Source organism: Alligator sinensis, unplaced genomic scaffold (genome assembly GCF_000455745.1).
Source record: "Alligator sinensis unplaced genomic scaffold, ASM45574v1 scaffold1365_1, whole genome shotgun sequence".
Classification (NCBI taxonomy): Eukaryota; Metazoa; Chordata; order Crocodylia; family Alligatoridae; genus Alligator; species Alligator sinensis.
In genome coordinates, this window is record NW_005842977.1 from 428,494 (window position 1) to 446,835 (window position 18,342).

The following is an 18,342-nucleotide window of genomic DNA, read 5'->3' on the forward strand; positions in this document are numbered from 1 at the left end:
CATCCCTTAGCATTTCATCCTGAATTTGGGCTCGAGCTCATGCCCTGGCTCTTTGGACCCAGGGGTGCAGAGAATGTCACAAAATGAGACTGGTCCCAATGATGGAGTAAGGGAATACCTCACATACCTCTTGAGAAGTGTTTTCCAAAGAACAAGTACTCGGAGCCTTGTTTATAGATCTTAGACCAGGTCTGAATTCATTGCAACTGTCTCTTTCTAATACCATATTTACTTTGTCTTTACATCACAAACTTCAGTGGAGCCCCAACCCCTGAAGAGCCATTGCCTGTTAGATTTCCATTTAAGTCTTTTATCCATGACATCCATGCCCTTAAAAACATGGCAGCCTCATCACTGAATTCCTGTCTCAGTCAGTTACTTAACTATTTTAGACTGTGATGTGAGTATGGAAATAAATTATTCCCCTAGATATAAAAGCTACCAAGGGGTTCTGGCATTGATGGTTACATACATGAGGTTTACAACCTTAAAATCAATAATGACTGAACCTGTCTGGAAGTATTTTGGGAGCATTTGATATGTAATCACTATCTTCTGTGAGGGTTAGAACACTGGCAGCCAAATTCATGGCTACACATAGCTATAATTTTCATAAAGCACAGGTTGGCAGCGTTGCAAAAGGGGGAATTACAGTGATCAATATACATCACAATAAAGGCATAGTAAAGATTTAAGCTGTAGCCAAATCTGCCTTAGCTCTGATGCCGCAGCCCGGGGCAGTTGAAAACAGGCCAACTTGCACATACTGTTCTATTAGAGCATTGATCAAAATCCATGTCTTAGAGCCATCCACTTCTGCCAAGTAGTTTGAGACCTTTCTTTATTACATGTCAAAAAGGAAAGGGTGCCTGCCCTACTTTGAGATGGGATTAGCTTCAGGTCATAGAAGGAGCCCAATTTGAAAAAAGCCAGGTGATTTATTAAAAACCTGGTGCCAGTTGTCCCTCAGCTTTTATCTGATTGGTTTATGCTGTAATGCCCATGGAGCAGAGGTTGGGTTTTTCTTTATGTACTATACCGTGTAAGTGCATTTACAGTGCTCAATAATTAATAACAATCATAGCAAACTCATCCTTTTGAGGAGTTCAGTGCACAAGGCAGATATGAAATTTAATAACTCAACCAGAATATTTTTGGACATGAAACAAAATGAGCCACATTCATCTCTGGTGTAATTCCAGAGTGTGAGTCACTGACATTGTTACAGCAGGGAAAGTCTTGGTTCAATGACTTCTGTTTAATCAGGGATAAAGACCCAATTGTGCTTCCACTGACACCAGTGATAAAATTTCTATTGACTTCAGTCAAAGCAGGATCAGGCCCATGATGATGAATAATGGAGGTACAGGGGTAGGGTCTGTTTTTCACTTTCACATTCCTCATCCATTCTATGCTGCTGCCGCAAAGGACCTAGAGATTTGCCCCAATAGGGTTGATGAATAGCTGGCTCTGTGCTACCTGCTCCTGGACCCCTCAGATAGCAGACTTTCTGGATGTGTGCTTTGTGGGCAGCAGCATGCCTGGGTATGCTAACCTCCAGGACTAGGGATAAAAGCTACACATAAACTGGTTTAAGGGACCATAAACTGATTTAAACCTGTAACAGAACATAAGTTTAGTGCACATAAACTAGTTTCAAAATGGCTGAAATGGGTTTAAGATAAACCTGGTTGAATGTAGACTTAACTGATTTGGGTCAAACTGGTTTATGGCACTTCTGTCCCAATCCCCTTTCTGGTTTAAGTTAAATCAGAGTCCCCCAGTATCCCAGCATGCTTTTCAGCGCTGGGCTGGGCTGGGCTGTCTTCTCCAGAGAGCAGGGCTGGCCCTGTCTCTCTCCTCCCTAGCTGGAGCACTATCACTGCTCCAGCTGGCTGTGAAGAGGGAGAGGACTGCAGGCACAGCAGCATCTGCCTGGCTTCCCCCTGCCTCCCGCTTGGTGCTCAAGCAGGGATTCCCCCCTTCCCTCCCTCTCCTCTCCCACAGTATGGACCCATCCCAGTATCTGGTCATGGTCACACCATCCCTTAGCTAATGTTAGCTAATTCTTAGAGATGTCTGTGTGTGTGCATCTCCAGTTTCACTGGGACAAAGGCAGACAGAAAAGTGTCTGCTTAGGGCTTTTTGGAGCTAATCAACAGATCAGCTGGTAATGTCTCTCCATTCCTTGAAAAAAACTGTTTAAGAGGAGCCTGAACTAATGAGAAAGGGTTTTGTTTACTTGATGGGTTGTGATAAGCTTTGTGTTACCAGCTTTCTGCTGACTCCCTTGCCTGTCAGGCTTGCAGACAGTATAAAGAAGTCGGGAGAGGGAGATTGAAAAGCTCAGTATCATCAACAGATGCATGCACTCCACACAACCACTCTTCCTTCCCCACTTTGCCTCAGAGTGCTACCTGGGGTCTGGAGTCTGGCAACACTCCCTGCCCCTTGAACAACAAGCTGGGAAAAGCCAAGGACTGTGCAGGCCAGAGTGGGGGATTAAACCCCTCTCTAATCAGAGCATCCTGTTGGGGCCTGGCCATGCCCCTCCTCCTCCCCTCAGTATTATGGAAGGGAAGGGAGGGCTGCTCTAGTGCCCCCCGGCTTCTAGCCTCAGCCACAGCAGACATGAGCCTGCATTTCTTGATTTAAAAGTGAATGTCTATCCACTTGCAAATTGGTTCAAGCTCTGCAGGTTAGACTAAATTGCAAAGATTGAATCAATTCAGGCTTAGGCTTTTTTAACGTCTGTCCCTAGACCTGCAGTTCTGGGCTGAAGGACTGCACTCTTGGGCACAAGATCCAGCTGATACAAGTTAAAGCAAACCTGAATGTGCCCTAACCTGCACTGTGTTATGCACTGGGGCATGGTCAGTCTAGGTTTGTTACCTGAAGCACAGGTGTAGCCCAGATAGGTTTCCCAGGGAGCTGGAGATCTGGAAAGGTCTGGTGTCAGAACTATTGGGAAGTCATAACTGAAGTCGGGACAACTCAGGGTCAGAAACTGAAGCTGGTGATGAGGTAAAAGAAGGGTTAACTAGGAACAGAAGCCAAAAGCCAGAGATGAAAGTCAAACCAGAATCACAGTCAGGGAAATGGAATCAGGGAATGGCCAGAGCTCTTACTGGAAGCCAGAGTCAGAGCCAGGAGTCAAAACCAGAAGACCAGCTTGGAAATGCATAGAAGGTCAGGAGCAAGAACTTTGGTCTTTGCTCAGACAAAAAGACTGCAGGCTGGGCCTGCCTTTTAAGGGCTGGAGTGGGTGGGCCTGTTGCCTGTGGCTTCAGAGGATTGATTGCCCTGATTGCCTCAGCCCTGCTGGGACCAGGGTGCTGCTCTGGGCTTGCTTCAGGTGGCACTTCTTCTAGGGATGACTGGATTGGGACCATCTGGGTTCAGGGTTCTGGCCTACCCTCCATACACACAGAGAATCAAACCAACTGCTGGATGCCCCTAGTGTTTTGAGAAGAGGTAGCAGGAAATATTACCTCCCTGACCAAATGAAATGAACTGGTGTTTCTGATGATCTGGCTGAGTCTGTTATTAAAAGATCCAAGGTACAGAGTATCTGTATACCTATAGTTTGGTGCTTAGTTCTCTCCTCTGCCCAATTTTTCAACCACCATTCTCAATGTGTCCACCTCAAATGGAAAGTGACCTGGTTTGACCAATCAAAGCTCTTTAACTTACATTTTTGCCCATATTTTCTGCAAAAAAAAAAAAAAATCTCTCGCATCAAACCTGCAGCACTTAAATCCAAGATCAGGGCTGTCATGTCTTGCACTGCCCCAGTTTGAGGCAGCACACTTCAGGAATGACATTCCACTCTGCCTGGCAGGGCGGGGGAGGACAGAGGCACCACATTGCCTCTAAATAGGCCAGCATGAAAGGACATGTCAGGACATACTGAGGAAGGTGCTGCTGGCTCCATGCTTATGTACATCCAACGGCTAAGTGGTCTCTGTTGGGACTGAACTATAGTGCTGGGCTCTGCTCACAGCCTTAGGGTGGATTCCAACCCCTCTTTAGCTCCTTGCAGAAAGCCCATACATTATTATTGCTTTCATATAGCAATCATGTATATAGCACCATGAATGCTCCTGGCATTTTTTAGATGAATAAAAGTGTGTGCTTGGCCCACTGTTTTGGCAGGCAGACAGTGCTGAATTTCACCCTGAGAACTATGTTTTAAGTGAAATAACTGCCCTTCCCACTTCACAGAGAGGTTATAAGGATAAATTTACTCACCCTGCTGCTATCCCAGGGATCATGTCCCTTGACCTAAGACAGGCCTTTGTACTCCAAACTGAGTATACTATTCCTACCTCCCTGTAGGGCAGTGATTCTCAACCTTTTTTGTACCAGGACCCATTTGTAAACATCAATGGCCAGTCCTGACTCTCTTCCCCTCATTTCCAACCTGCTGCTACCCAGGCCCCAGTCCCCCAGTGTGTGGGGCAGCTGGGGGAGGGAGCATGGGGGGTCCCAAGCAGCCCCTTGCAGGCTGGAGCTATGCCAGCCTGCAAAGGAAAAACCACTGTTGCCCACATTTTTCTCCTTTAAAGAGGAATCAATTAAAAAAAAATTGGCAACCCTTTCATATATGTTGTTGACACACTTTTGGGTTCCGACCCATGGGTTGAGCAATGCTGCTGTAGGCAAGCTGCCCTGTTAGAAGCCCCATTTTACGCCCTTCCAATACATCTAGACTAGGAGGTTTCACAGGAATAACTATGCTGGTATCATTATCCCCTCTGTGTAGACAGGGCCTGCATAAATGGAAATTTCTGTCATTTACTTCCCTTCTGTTTTCTCTTAGCTATGTGATGGATTGCTCTATCTGTGGCATTTGCTTTGATGCTTGTTAATTTGATGTAAAAGGCTCTTTGGTGACTTGTCTTGATGAGTTTTCAGTTATGCCACTGTTCTCTATATTTATTACTTTGAATATAAACATCAAAATTTAAAAAACCCAGCACAGATAGCTAATGAAATAAATATAACCACTGTGTTGCCAGCTCTTGGGATTTTATTAAGTCTCACAAGAGTAGCTGCTTTTTTCTCTCAAGCTCCAGCTCTTGGTTTTATGTGAATTCAGAAGAATTTTAGCTTTCATTTTAAAACTGTGTGAGCCCCTAGCCTTCATAGCTATGGAGGAAACTATGACCCTGAATGGTCTAAATCAGAATACAAATGAAGAGATCTAATAGTTATTTTAAAATCCTGTTATATCTTTTTAATTCAGTATTGCAACTACGGGAGACTGTTACTCATCTTGTTAGAGTGCTAAATGTTATCACACAAGCTACAGAACCTAGGCCTGAAGTTCTGTAGCTTGTCTCTCACAGGCTATATACACTGTGCCATGTAACATAAGGCTAGTCTGTTAATCTTAATTAATTTACATAATATTTTAAGCAGCAAATTCTACAGAACATTTATAACCACCATTCACAGCATGGGAACATGGTTAACAGGTAACACTCTAAAATAAGCTAACATTTTATTAATTCATTAATAATGATTCATTCTTTGTTAGTATAAACTGCTTTAAAAGAAAAGCAATTATGCCATTCTAGTATACTGCAGAGCAATGCTAATAATACTTTGTCTCAACATGTTGCAAACATTTATGGTTATCAACCAATCTGTCAGATTGGCATGGGTTACATAACAATTAATTTGTCTGCCACTGAAATGTAGCCAGTCTTTAGGTGGAAAAACACAACAGGAAATAGTAACATGACACAAGTTTAGGGCAAGAAGTGGAGAAAAAAATGATATCATATTCAGTTTAGACTGCTTTTAGACTGTGTTGGAATAAGGCCAAGGCTGAAGGCTAGATTCTGTATAAATTGTTAATATCTATAATTTATGTTAAGTGGTGTTAAATGTGAAAGGGAGGAAGGGCAGTGTTGAAGTTAAAACACAGGCTTGGAGATTTACTTTCTATTTCCTGCTCTGCCACCAATTTCTCATGTGACCTGGAAGAAGAATTTCAGGCCACGATTGTCAAAACTATTCATTGGCTTTGTTACCCAGCTTGAGACAAGCAGGGGATTGATTTTCAAAGAAACCAAGACCCTGCAGGTCCCACTGAGTTTGATTGCATTGTGGGAAACTACTGCTGACAATAAGGCTGTGGACAGACATAACTTTCCACCACTTCAAAAGGGGAGAAGGAATTGCCACTCAGGAGTGTGCAGCAGCTGTGAGGGTGGAAGGGTTTCCTGGGCATGCTTCTCTGGGTTAGGGCTAAAAATGGAGGTTGGGATGTATCCTTCCTCAGCTGATCTGACTGATCAGCAAAAACAGGCATCACCCTTGTCCCACAGGGTTGGACCCTTGTCACTCCTAGGGCTTCAAGGGCCTTATCTTGTGGAAGAACAGCTCCAGGTGCCACACCCCAACCAAAGATGCAGCAGCTTGAAAGCATGCCCTGGGATTCTCCTGCAGAGCATTCCTGGGGCTTGCAGGCAGGGAAATCCCCAGGGAATACAGGATTGGGCCCCTGAGGCCCCTAGAGCACCTTCCCCAGTCTTGCTAAAGAACTCTGGCAGCTTTGGGCTGCCCACTCTCTCTCACCATAAAGCAGATATGTACTATAAAAAAGCAGTACAAATTTATACCACCTCTTGTCACAGCCACAATTTGGGCATTTGTGGCATGACTAGCAGCATAGATGTCTATTTACTTTTGTTTTGTGCCTCCATAAAAATGTTTATGGCAGCACAAAAGCGACACCCTTTTATAGCCTAAGGGTGCGTCCTTCTGTGTGTGCATGTCCAGTTTTCAGCACCTCAGACCCGATTGAGGTGCTGCAAACCACACATGGCACATGCACACCAGTTCTCCATGCCGCAGATTTGCAGCATGATGCCAGAATTTGACACTGGAAGATCCTGATGTAAAAAAAAAAAATCTCTGCAAAAAGTGGCATGGCACATGTAGTTCACACTGCTGCTGCTAGAAACAGAGCCTGGCAGGCCAGAGCCATGCTTTGGCTGCCAGCCAGACTTTGAACAGCAAGATTGCCACGACCGCTGCCCTAGGAGGCCAGGACTCCAGGTAAGGCTGCTGGGTCCAGCACAGGTGCTGACCCTAGCCTACACTACCACACCCGGGACAATTTGCCTTGCACCAACCCCACATGAAGGGGCATCAAGTTTGTGCCACTACTATTTTTGCCAGGGCAACTGCATGCCCCTGAATGTGGGGACATGCCCTAAGTGAGCTAAACTATTGTAATTTTAACCTGGAATGAAACAGGATATAAGTTACAACAGTTCTGCTACGCTTCTATCCTTATAAGAGCATGCAGATGTAACAGTTACATCCTACCAGCTTGTGCCAGTATCATTCCACACTGGTATAACTGTTATGTCTCTCTACTCTTCAGGTTTCACAGTGGCACTCAGGAAATCTAAGTACTTGCTTCCAAAGTGTGTGCTGTAATTTTCCCATCTGGAAAATGGCAAGAATGTGGTAAATTGAGGTGTCAGATAAATTAATTCATGTCTCCCACCACATTTTGTGTATGAAGTTTGAGAGCTGGAGGGAATCAATTCTGCAGTCATGCAAACATGAAACTCCCATTAAAGTAAACAGGAGCTTGGTGTATAGAAAGATGACTGGATCAAGCACTCGTACTATCTCACTTCTGGTAGTAGGACCTGTGATCTAATGTCTTTACCTCTCCTCTATGCATAATAATTGGTGACCCCATTGATACCTGCTTCAGTGTTTGCAAATAATTGTTGTTTATCGTTTTTAACCTTTTTGCAGGAGTGTTTGCATTTGGACTTTTTGCCACTGACATATTTGTAAATGCTGGCCAGGTAGTGACTGGGAACTTGGCTCCATACTTTCTCACGGTGTGTAAACCCAACTACACAGGAAATGACTGCCGGGCTCACCATCAGTTCATAAACAATGGGAATATCTGCACTGGGGACGTGGAGGTGATAGAAAAGGCGAGGAGATCCTTTCCATCCAAACATGCTGCTTTGAGCATTTACTCAGCCTTATACGCCACGGTGAGTACCTGGGACAAGTGCCAATTCACATGAAGAGATTTCTGTTGCTATGGCTATACGTGGACTTTTTTGTTTTCTATTCATGGTGGGAAAGAACCTATACTTTTTGTGTGCGTGTGTGACTGGAGTCCTTTCTAATCCAAATTCAGCCCTTGGGTAAGGTAGTGCAGCTCCCTCCACTGTCCCACCTGCAGGACAGTATGTCCTAAAAGCATGAGGGCCAGCTGGAAGGGCCTGGATTCCAACCCTGCCTCCGCTGCTGATTTTTCTTGTGGCCTTGAGGGAGCTATTTCACCTCCCTGACTCAGTTTCCCCATTGTAAAACAGATAATGATAATGCTTACCATGCCTCACAGGACAGTACTAACTTTAACTTAAGTACTAAATCATACTATTTTGATGGGAGTCTCTTCTGATTAGACCTAGGCTGAATTTTGCTCCCCTTCTCAGAGATAGAAGTCTACATACTGGTGAGCTCTCCCTTAAAATAATTTAAGGACAAATTTTGCCAGGATAATAAAATGACTGAGCCTGCAGAAGGGAATTTCCGGAGGGTGATACTGCTTTACTGCCAGGTCAGGAGTACTTGATGCCTTTGAAATCCCTTTTAATCATATCATTTACTCTTGTGTTCATAGAAACATTATAACACCCTGCAGTCATGCAAGACTGTCTAGTTAAAGTTTGTGCGGTGCTTTCTGAGCATGCAGGGGACTGGAAGTATTGGAATGAAGGTAGCCTGATACAGTACTCATTGAAAGCCCTGGTAGTCTTCCTGTTTTCTTGACAGGGTGAAATTCTACCATCCTTTGCTCCTCATTTTCCTCCCCAATATTCCCACCAAAATCAGTGGGCCGTCTCAGTAATTTAAGTACCCCACAAGGTACGAATAGCTCAATTTGGGTCAAAGGGGAGGTTTGAGGTATGGGTCTGTTGTCCAGCCAGTCAAATGCAGGCCTTAAATCTGCTCAGCCAGGATATTCACTGAATGATTCCAACTTACCTGGTTAGCAAATGCATAAGACTCTTTACTACTTGTATTTTGGAGCATGAAAGGCAAGACGTTTACCACATATTTTTTTTCAATGTCATGTAGATGCTAACAGTGATACAGAAGCATTAACTTACATGACCTGAGAGCACCCTCCAGGTACAACCTCTACATTATATCTAAGTGCATGGCTACATGGCTAACTTACCTTGCCACATAACAGCACATTCAAGCATCACACTGCTATGCATGAACTGAACTTCCTGAACTGGAAAGAATGTAGGCACGTTTGTGCAGCATGTCCAGCAGGGTAATTAGCACTGCTGAGTGACAGTGACGGTTAGCCTGCCCCCTGCTAATTAGCATATCCACAGCACCATGCAGCTACAGCTGTACTACTTCAGTTGTGAAGGCAACATGCACAGAGCAGCATGGTACACTGATTCTTTGAGGGCTCCCTCTTTCATGGTAAGTTAACCCTGTAGACATGACTTAAGATCCCTGTAGTTGTTCCCATACCCATTCCTTTGGGCAGGGCTTGTCCTGAAGTGCTTGGAAAGCACCTAGCACAGAGTGGATGCCACTGGAAAAATATTAAATAATAATGTTCTAGAAAGCAGGCTCTAGTTGGCTAGGACATTTGGGGAGCAGCAAAACCCTATGAGATACTGGCTCTGTTCCTGACATGCTGCCTTCCCATTAGAGTCCTGGTTCCAGGGAGACTTCTGACCAACACTACTCCTTAGTGCCATAGAGGAGGAGCTCTCAGAGGAGCTTAGATGCCACTAAAAGGATACTGGTGTCCTGGCTGATACATATTTTTCTAGAATCTGGGCTGGAGGAAGGACATTCTGTATCCCCTGCAGCCTCCCTGCACTCACTGTTTCCCAAACCCCACCCCAGCACATTCCCAATGAGGATCCTTCCCAGGTCTGAAATAGGCAATGCAGGGGGTAACTGTACCCCGCTTCTGCACCAAATGGGATTGAACCACTCTTGGAGTGTCCCTCTGTGCATCAATCTGCTAGTGGAGGAGGGGAATAAAATGGGCCTGACATATAAGAGGGAGATCATGTACCCACCTAAGGGAGTAAGCCTTTTCCTTTATCCCCTTCTTGTCTTTTCCAGTCTCAGAGTATCTGGGTGGTAGGAAGCTTTGGCTCTACTCACTATTTGACCAGGCATCACTACCAAGCCAGTGCTGCTGCTGCTGGTGCAGCCTGGTAGAAATTATCACTCCCACCCAAAGGAGTAGAAGCAGGAGGAAGTGTGACCTAGAAGTGTCTTTCTGAGTCATAGAGTCACCTTGAACTGCCTCTGGGTTGGTGCAGCTTACATTCCGCTCAGTGCTCACAGTTCTGCATACAGACACATTGTAGCCCTGAATCTCCTATCATTTGATTTCTCTGGGTATGCAGTTACCATGGTTACAGTTTTATAGCCAATAAAAAGCTAATAATTTGAATTAAACTAAGATTAATTGCACCTAATGCCTAATTGTTTCCTGTAGAATTATACTGAGGGGCAGTTTTACTGTTTGCGATAAACCCTGTAAAAGTGGTAGAGGCACTGAACCTAATCTGCAGTATATTAAACTGGATTTTGGCCACTCAATACAAGTGAAAGAGAGGATGGAGCATGGATACTCTGGGATGGAGAGCACACTGTGTGAATGCTCCCATCATCCTTCATACAGCTGGGGAGAGCCAAGAATCTACTCTACTTACTGAGCTAAAGTAACTTCTACAGAGTCCTTGCCCACGGCTCCACTACATTGCCATGTTCAGTATGTGACACAGCTGTGTGGGCCAAGTGCTGGACATGGGGTCCAATTGTCTGTTGTGTTGCTTTGTAATTTTGTGGTCTGTATGGGTTTAGGTTGATGCAAAAGAGATGGTGAGCAACCAAAAGCTCTATCTTGGATTCCTTACATACACCAAATTCACACTGCTCCAGTCAGTGTGTAGAGATGGGCAAGGAATTCAGAATGTAGCCCCCAGTTCAGTCCTTTTAATTAGGGAAGGGAGAATCTGTTGTGCCAGATTTGGAATCCATTGGGAAAGAAATGACAGGCTCCAGTTTCAGACCACACCTGGAAATATATGAGAGTCCAAGTTGTTTCTATGCCTTGGCTGCTGCATGTGTTTATTTTAATCCTCTAGAAGTGGGACAAGAATTGGTTTCAACAAGAGTTATTCTTGTTTTCAAAGCAGAGGCTTCCATTTGGTTAGAAATACATGCTTTTAATTAAATTTCTCTAAAAAAAAATAGCATACTCATGAATATTTCCAATCTAATAACTCATGGCAGAGATATCAGTGAGAAATACATATTTCATAACTACAAACGTGTTGTAATGTAAAACTTACCCAGGCCACATTAATTCTTACCAACTATCCCCCAGTTGCTGAGCAAGCTCGTAGCAAAGCTTGACAAAAGCTTACCAGCTCTTCTGACTGAAGCTAACGTAGTAGACTGGGTACAGTCTGTAGTCGGGGTCAGGGAGTGGAACTGCAACCACCTTTTTGAAGATAAAGGATGAGCTTTTATTAATGGATAGAGAACAGACATTACTTCTCAACTGCCGGGACTTCTCTGATGTCTTTGACATTGTTGACCATGAGATATTGCTGTTTCATCTGAGTAGGCAAGGGAGGAGGGTCAAGAGAAAAGCTTCCCAATCAGCAACACATCTGTCACAAGTGGCACAGGCAGTTTCTGTGTGTGGTGCATGGCAGATCAGAAAGGGAGCAGCAGATAGGGCAGGGAGCAGAAAGCAGAACTGCAGATTAGGCAGGGACCAGAAAGCAAAGCAGCAGTCATGGTGCAGTTTCCACAGGCTTGAAGGAACAAACCCTACAGCGTAGTTTAGAGGTACTCTTGGTTTCCACACTGGCTCCAAACTCCTCCATTGCAGCACTTAGAAGTACCACACTCCTATTATCTCACTTGGTCGCATCTTCGTCACATCTCAGATGGAGTACAACAATGTTATGCATTTGGAAATGAATTTTTCAGTGCTTAGAAAACTTTCAGCCAGTACAGAACTGCTTAGCAATGCAGGCTGCCACAAAACCATCAATTCCATCCCCCACCCTTTATGTTGGCTTTGCATAGAATTTCAGGTAGAGTTCAAGATTTTGGTCCTTATCCCCAAGCTACTCTATGACCTGATCCCAGTACATCTAAGACTGCTTAAAGCTCCAGGATGGAGTCTACAATGAACAGCTGTGCTTCTCTGACACAATGCCACTCCCAGGAAGAAACCCATCTATGTAAGTAAAAGAACTTTCTTGGAGGCTGGTCTGAAGCAATTCTGTGACCCCCCCCAGGAGCAATGGACCACCCCATCTTTTTCCTCAAGGGCAAAGGACATTTCTTTGACCGTGCCTGCTCTAGCAGAGATATAAGACAATGTATATGTTTGCTTAAAAAATACAGGAAAGAAAACAGACAGAAACAAGATACTCCATAGTGTTTGCTTCTGTTCCTAAGAGAAAGATGAGAGAAGAAACTTGTGCCAACTGTTAGTCAGATGGCTAGTTGCACTCCTGGAAGTGACATGGGTATTGTGGCAAATAGAATAGAATGCCTATTTATGTAATTGAATCATCCCATTTTTGCTGTATGTAAATGTAGATCTCTCTTGCTTTCTTCCCTTTTTAGCCATCCTCTTTTTATGTTCATATTCTCTAAAATCCAATCCATGTTTTGTAAAAACAAAGTTTCTCTTGAGGAAGGCCACTATCCATGGAAGGTTTTCCCAATGTCCACAAGAGCGCAAGTGCCAACAATATTCAGCTTTGAAACTTCCCCTTAAATTGAGAGAGGAAAGGTGTTGTATGAAACTACAATAATTTCCTAAATTTAGTGGGGGGTTTTAGCCATCCAAGCAAGAAAGAACTACAGTGATTATTCTTGTCTGACTGCCTGCCTGACACAGGCCAGGAAACTACCCTGGGATTCCTGCATCAAGACCTTAATTTATGGATGAACTGGAGCATGACTTTTGGGAAAATACCTAGTCTTTAGTGCAAGCATCCTGCTAATGAAGAATGTAATGCTTTCTGTTCTTGTGGTTAATTACCCTCACTGTTAATATTTTTCATCTAAATACAAGTTTATGTTTTTCCTCCTAGATTCATTCAGTCTTTCAGTCACAGTGGACTTGCCCAGTCGTCATGTTAGTTAGTTTTTTTCCCCATGTGAATAATCCAAGCCCCCTCCACTTCTCTCCAAGAAAACAAATATGAGTGAAGGGTTTTTTTCTCCCTGTATTACAGAATTTGCAGTTATCACAGCAGGTCCCAACTGTTGGGTTCAAGAGCTGATCATTTTCCCTGGGATACTATGAAATAAATCACTCCAGCAGCACTTGGCTAGTAGGCAGAGAATAACACTGCTCACATAATCCAGTTCTGACTCCCAGTTGATCCTTTGAATTGTCTTCTTGGGGCAGAGATGCAAAGGGAAAAAAGAATTGGTGTAATTATTCATACCACTGTGTTTCATTTTTATGTCATGTTTTCCATTGTTTCCATAGAAAACCTTTATAATAATTTGGCACCTTGTAACAATAGTCAGCTTTTTCCAATTTATCAAGAATGAGTGGATAAAGAGTGCCCCCTACTGTCCATTTCTGACCATTACGTCTCATGTATAATTTGTAAGTCTTTACTAAACAGGAATGGAGGGCTGTCACAGGCAATCTGTTTTATATCATCCCCTTGGTCACCTGATCAAGCTCCTAAGATCTAGTTTGGCTGTTTGGGCCCACTAGTCCTGTTGCTAGTCTGAAGCACCTCATCCTATGCTGGTTAAAACACTTTCTTCTAATATTCAGCCTTAATTTATTCTTGGCCCTAGAGGGACACAAGATGGAAAAGGACTTCTTTATCCAGCGAGTCCAAGAGACCTTCTTTTGCAGGTGATCAAGTCATACAGTCCCTTCCATAAATCAGGCAGGTTCCATCTTTCACGTACTTGGGTAGATAAAGGCTGCCTGTACGTTTTGCCTGAGAAATAAATCTTTATGACTAGCTAAGCCTTGTAATGCTGAGGGGTGTAATTAATTGATCAGAGCAGCACAGATGTGATTTTACACAAAAGCTGCTGTGCTGTCTGCCTTGCATATTGTATAGTAAGGGGCCAAATTCAGGTGGCATGCGTAGAGCTCCATGGTGCTGAAACGCTGCACTTGCATCGGGGTGGATAAAAGTGTAGTGTAGCCTGTGTAGTGAGCAGTGGGAGTCAATAGTGGACTCCTCCACTCCAGTCTCATGCTTGTCTTTTCCATTCCCATTTGTGTTCAAATAAGGTTGCAGCTAAGCCATTTTGCTTCTTCCTCTAGAGTCAGCCATCACAGGAAGTGAATGCAGAAGGTTGGGAGGAGGGGGGCAGGGGGCGGCTCTTACCACACCGGCTAGTGAGGTGCAGCAGCTTCCCCAAGCCAAGAAGAGGGAATGAGGAAAATGGGTTTAGATTAAGGGAGAACTGCACTGATAGATGCATAGGGGAAAAGAGAAGGGAAAAACCTTGAGAACGTGAAGTAAGGGCACAGTAATTTCTTTGAAAATGGAAGATTTAGTACCTCAGTAGTGGCATTCACCTACCCCAAGAGAATCCATGTGCATTTAGCCATATCCTTTGAAGAGCAGAGCTCCTCATGTATAGTTACCCTTATCAGAGATTATGGTATGCTACAGTAATGTCATGTCCACTCCACCTGATTGTCAGGATTTTGGGATGTGTGCAAGAGAGAAAGAGAGAACAAGGATAAGCACCTAGTTGGTGCTAATCATCCCCAGATGCTGGAACACATCAGCAGAACTTGTAAAATGATATTCAGTGCTTTGATACCCAGTATCACCACTGGCTCAGGAAAGAATACAAGGCAATTTCAGCCAAGCCAAGCCTTGTAGTACCAGTACCAGAACCAGCAGCTTGGAGTTGGTTTCCCATCCTCTACTCCATGCAGTTAGTATGAAAGCAAAGCAGATCTTTGACCCTTCCCTTCTTTGAGAATATGGAGAAGGGGCACAGTAATTTTGTTGCCAGTAGAATGTTTGGTACCTAAATAGCAGGCTTCAGGCACCCCAAAAGGATCCACGTACATTTAGCCTGACCCTGTAAAGAGCAGAGCTCCTTGCATGCACTGCTGTGCAGCTACCGAGCTACATGCACTCACGAACCTTCTACCCCTGAGACAAGATCACATATATGGGAATGAGTCTTTGCAGGGGCTTGCAGAAAACACGCACAGACAGCCATGCAGTGGTGTGGTTACAGAAAACAAAGCTACAGGGGGCAAATTCTATGGAAAATGGAAATGTTCTCTCAAGGGTCATCAGTCAAAAATTACTGGCCACAAATTACAGTATTTTCAGCTTTCAGGTTTTGGGTTTTCAAACAGCAACAACAAAATGGATTTCTTTTTCTGAAGGAAAGAGGACACACAAAAATGATTTTCACTTCATCAAACCCCCACGACCACCACCAGCAGTTTTCCATAATGGATGGTTTTTGACCTGCCTTAGGAACTACCAAGAAAATGCCAGAAGGGAACTTCTGCTCCCAGACCAAGAGTCCTCTCTGTGACTTTGCAATCCTTCTTTTTGCCAGCAAGGAGGGAGATGGTTCTTTCTCATCAGACCTATACATTGTGGGTTAAGTCCAGACAGCAATATATTTGGGGAAATCCTATTCTAATATATATTCCAAACAGATTTTCCTGGTCAGCCCCTGGTTCCTTTCATGCTTATGGATGGCAGTGCCCACTATTACTGCAGTGTAGGGTCATATGTTGTCAGAGACATTTTTTAGCGCACACAACTATAGGCATTAACTTTGCTCAACAAGCCAAGCTGTGCTTTGGAAGGTACAAAAATGCACTTAACTTACCACTGAAGAGGATTCATTGTGTTTACTTCATTATCATTGTGCTGTCAAATTTTGTTTTCTGTTACAGTATCTTTGTATTCATGTTACTCCTGTAATCACAGGCTCTGGAATTAGTACTCTTAAATTGATCCTAACGTAGTTTATTTTCTTTGTCAAAAATGCCTTTCAAATTAAAACAAGCTGGCAAAACCTAGAAGATCTACTTAAGAAATGCTTTGGAGGACAAGGAAAGTTCCTACTGTATAATTATATTTTCAGTCTCCTGTTGGGGGGGAAAAAAGGCCTTCCCATAATCTGCTCCATTTCCCATCCATTATTAAGTCCCAGAGTCTCCATGCAACAAAGAAACAAACAAAGAAAAAAGCCTAATTGGTTGCTAAGGGTCTATTTTTTACAAACTTGAAACTGCTTCAAAACTTATGCACTTCGTTGACTCAGGCAATACTCTCTGTGCTAGAGTAACTGGGTAGGTACATGGCCAGGTAGGACACAGATCCCCTGGCTCACACGCAGTAGTGGTTATGCATTGTGAGTGCTGAGACAGATGTACTGTACTGTTTCAGTTATATGTCAACCCCAAATACTCAAATTCAGTTTTAGGAAAAATCTGCTTTTCTCTCAATATAAATCAATAGGTACAGTTAAAAATCTTGAACTGATGTTGCCATTTATACCAGCCCAGTGGCCTGGCATGACTGAGTGGACATTTGACATTCTGGAGTTGATGCTCTCCAATATTGTTTTTTTCCTCCAGAGATCATCCTCTGCTCTGAGCCCCCTCATTCTCAGGGTTTTGTCCAGTTCCTAGCTTGATGTGACATAGCTAAGTGACAAGTGAGCTGCATGCGTTTTTTCACATGCGGCTTGCACTGTTTTTCAGATGTACATCACAAGCACAATTAAAACAAAGAGCAGCAGGCTAGCAAAACCTGTCCTGTGTCTGGGAACCCTCTGTGCTGCCTTCCTGACTGGGCTAAATCGCGTTTCTGAGTATCGAAACCACTGTTCGGATGTGATTGCAGGCTTCATCCTGGGAAGTGCGGTGGCTTTGTTTCTGGTAAGCCATCAGTCCCTACCCCTCTCCATCGCCACCCAATCCAAAGACAACTTAACATTTTAAAAAATCTTGTATTATTCTCTTGTTGCCTATCACAGCTAACTAATCAAGCTGCCAGCGATTACTTCTAATGTAATCTATTTGGATTTATCTTCTGAGCAAATCCTAAAATGAGGTCAGGCTGATATGAATGAATTAATAAGGTTAATGTGATGACATCCTGGTATCTACACAATGATTTTAGTTACTGTACAGGGCCCTCCCGGTGCTGTCCTGGGGAAGAGCTTTTAAGATGCAATAAAATACAGCTGATGTCAGAAAGGAGCCTGACTTCTCTAAATGTGTTGCATGTGAGAACCATGGCACTCACATTTCACAAGCTTCATTGGCTGCCTGTTGCATGACAAACGTGGGATTCAAGAGCTTACCCTTGGTATATAAGGCTCTAAACAAAGGGCCATTTTGTTACAGGGCAGGCATGAAACAAGTGCAGTAGAAAGCAGGATCAGACGAAGACTGACTTCCTGTCATACCACTTGGAGAAAGGGATTGCTCATGCTCACCCCTTCTCCCAGGGGATTGCATTGGATGATCCAGCATGCCAGCCAGGTCCTTCCAAACAAAAGGCTCTAGTATCAACAGTGCTTACCAAGGCCACTACTGGCACCTGTCCCTTGCTCCCTGCAGTGCATAGCAGGGTATTGGTACTGTGCTTGGAGATGGTTTGCAAGGTCTTTTTTCTCTCTTTCTTCAGATCACTTCAGGTCACTTCAGGTGTTTTTAATAAGAAATGTGCCTGGTTCCCTTTTAATGAAACGCCCAATATTCATTGCCTTTGACTACTTGGGAATAAATGTGGATGCTGCTCCTGGGCCTGCTGAAAGCTCTCAAACAGTAATTCCAGGGAAACATCCTTTCAGAAATAGAGTCCATACTAACAAATGTGCAAGCATCCCATATCTTGGGAGCAGACAGGAGGGTCCTTCCCAAGGCAGGGTACTTGTAATTTCTTTGTGTTAGGAAGGGCATTATAGAGCCTTGTCATCCATGAACTATCCAGACACTTTTGATGGAACAGGAGGCCAGATTCAGCCTTCAGTTGCTCAGACTTACTCCTTTGGGAATCACAGTCACATGTTTTGAGGCAGTGATGCTCGGCCCTTGCCTCACTACAAAGTTCTGCTATCAGCCTTACGTTGGCAATGGATGTGAAGAGCTCACATCCTTGTAGCTAACCTGGCTTACATGTCAACCCCTAGTGTGGATTCAGCTCTGCTGGCAGATGGTGTCTTCTGTTAGGAGAGCTTCTGTCTTTTGGGCGAGCTGGTGTAGCTTGGGTGGACCAAAAACTACTT

At 43.9% G+C, this 18,342-nt stretch overlaps 1 protein-coding gene across 1 annotated transcript in view; it reads left to right on the forward strand.

Moving 5' to 3' along the window:
* PLPPR1 (phospholipid phosphatase related 1) overlaps positions 1–18,342 on the forward strand; it is a 152,420-nt gene that overhangs the window by 129,403 nt on the left and 4,675 nt on the right. Inside the window, exons 5-6 of the mRNA XM_006036584.2 lie at positions 7,789–8,039; positions 16,811–16,987. Of these exons, the coding sequence (XP_006036646.1) occupies positions 7,789–8,039; positions 16,811–16,987 (428 nt within the window). The remainder of the gene's footprint in view (positions 1–7,788; positions 8,040–16,810; positions 16,988–18,342) is intronic.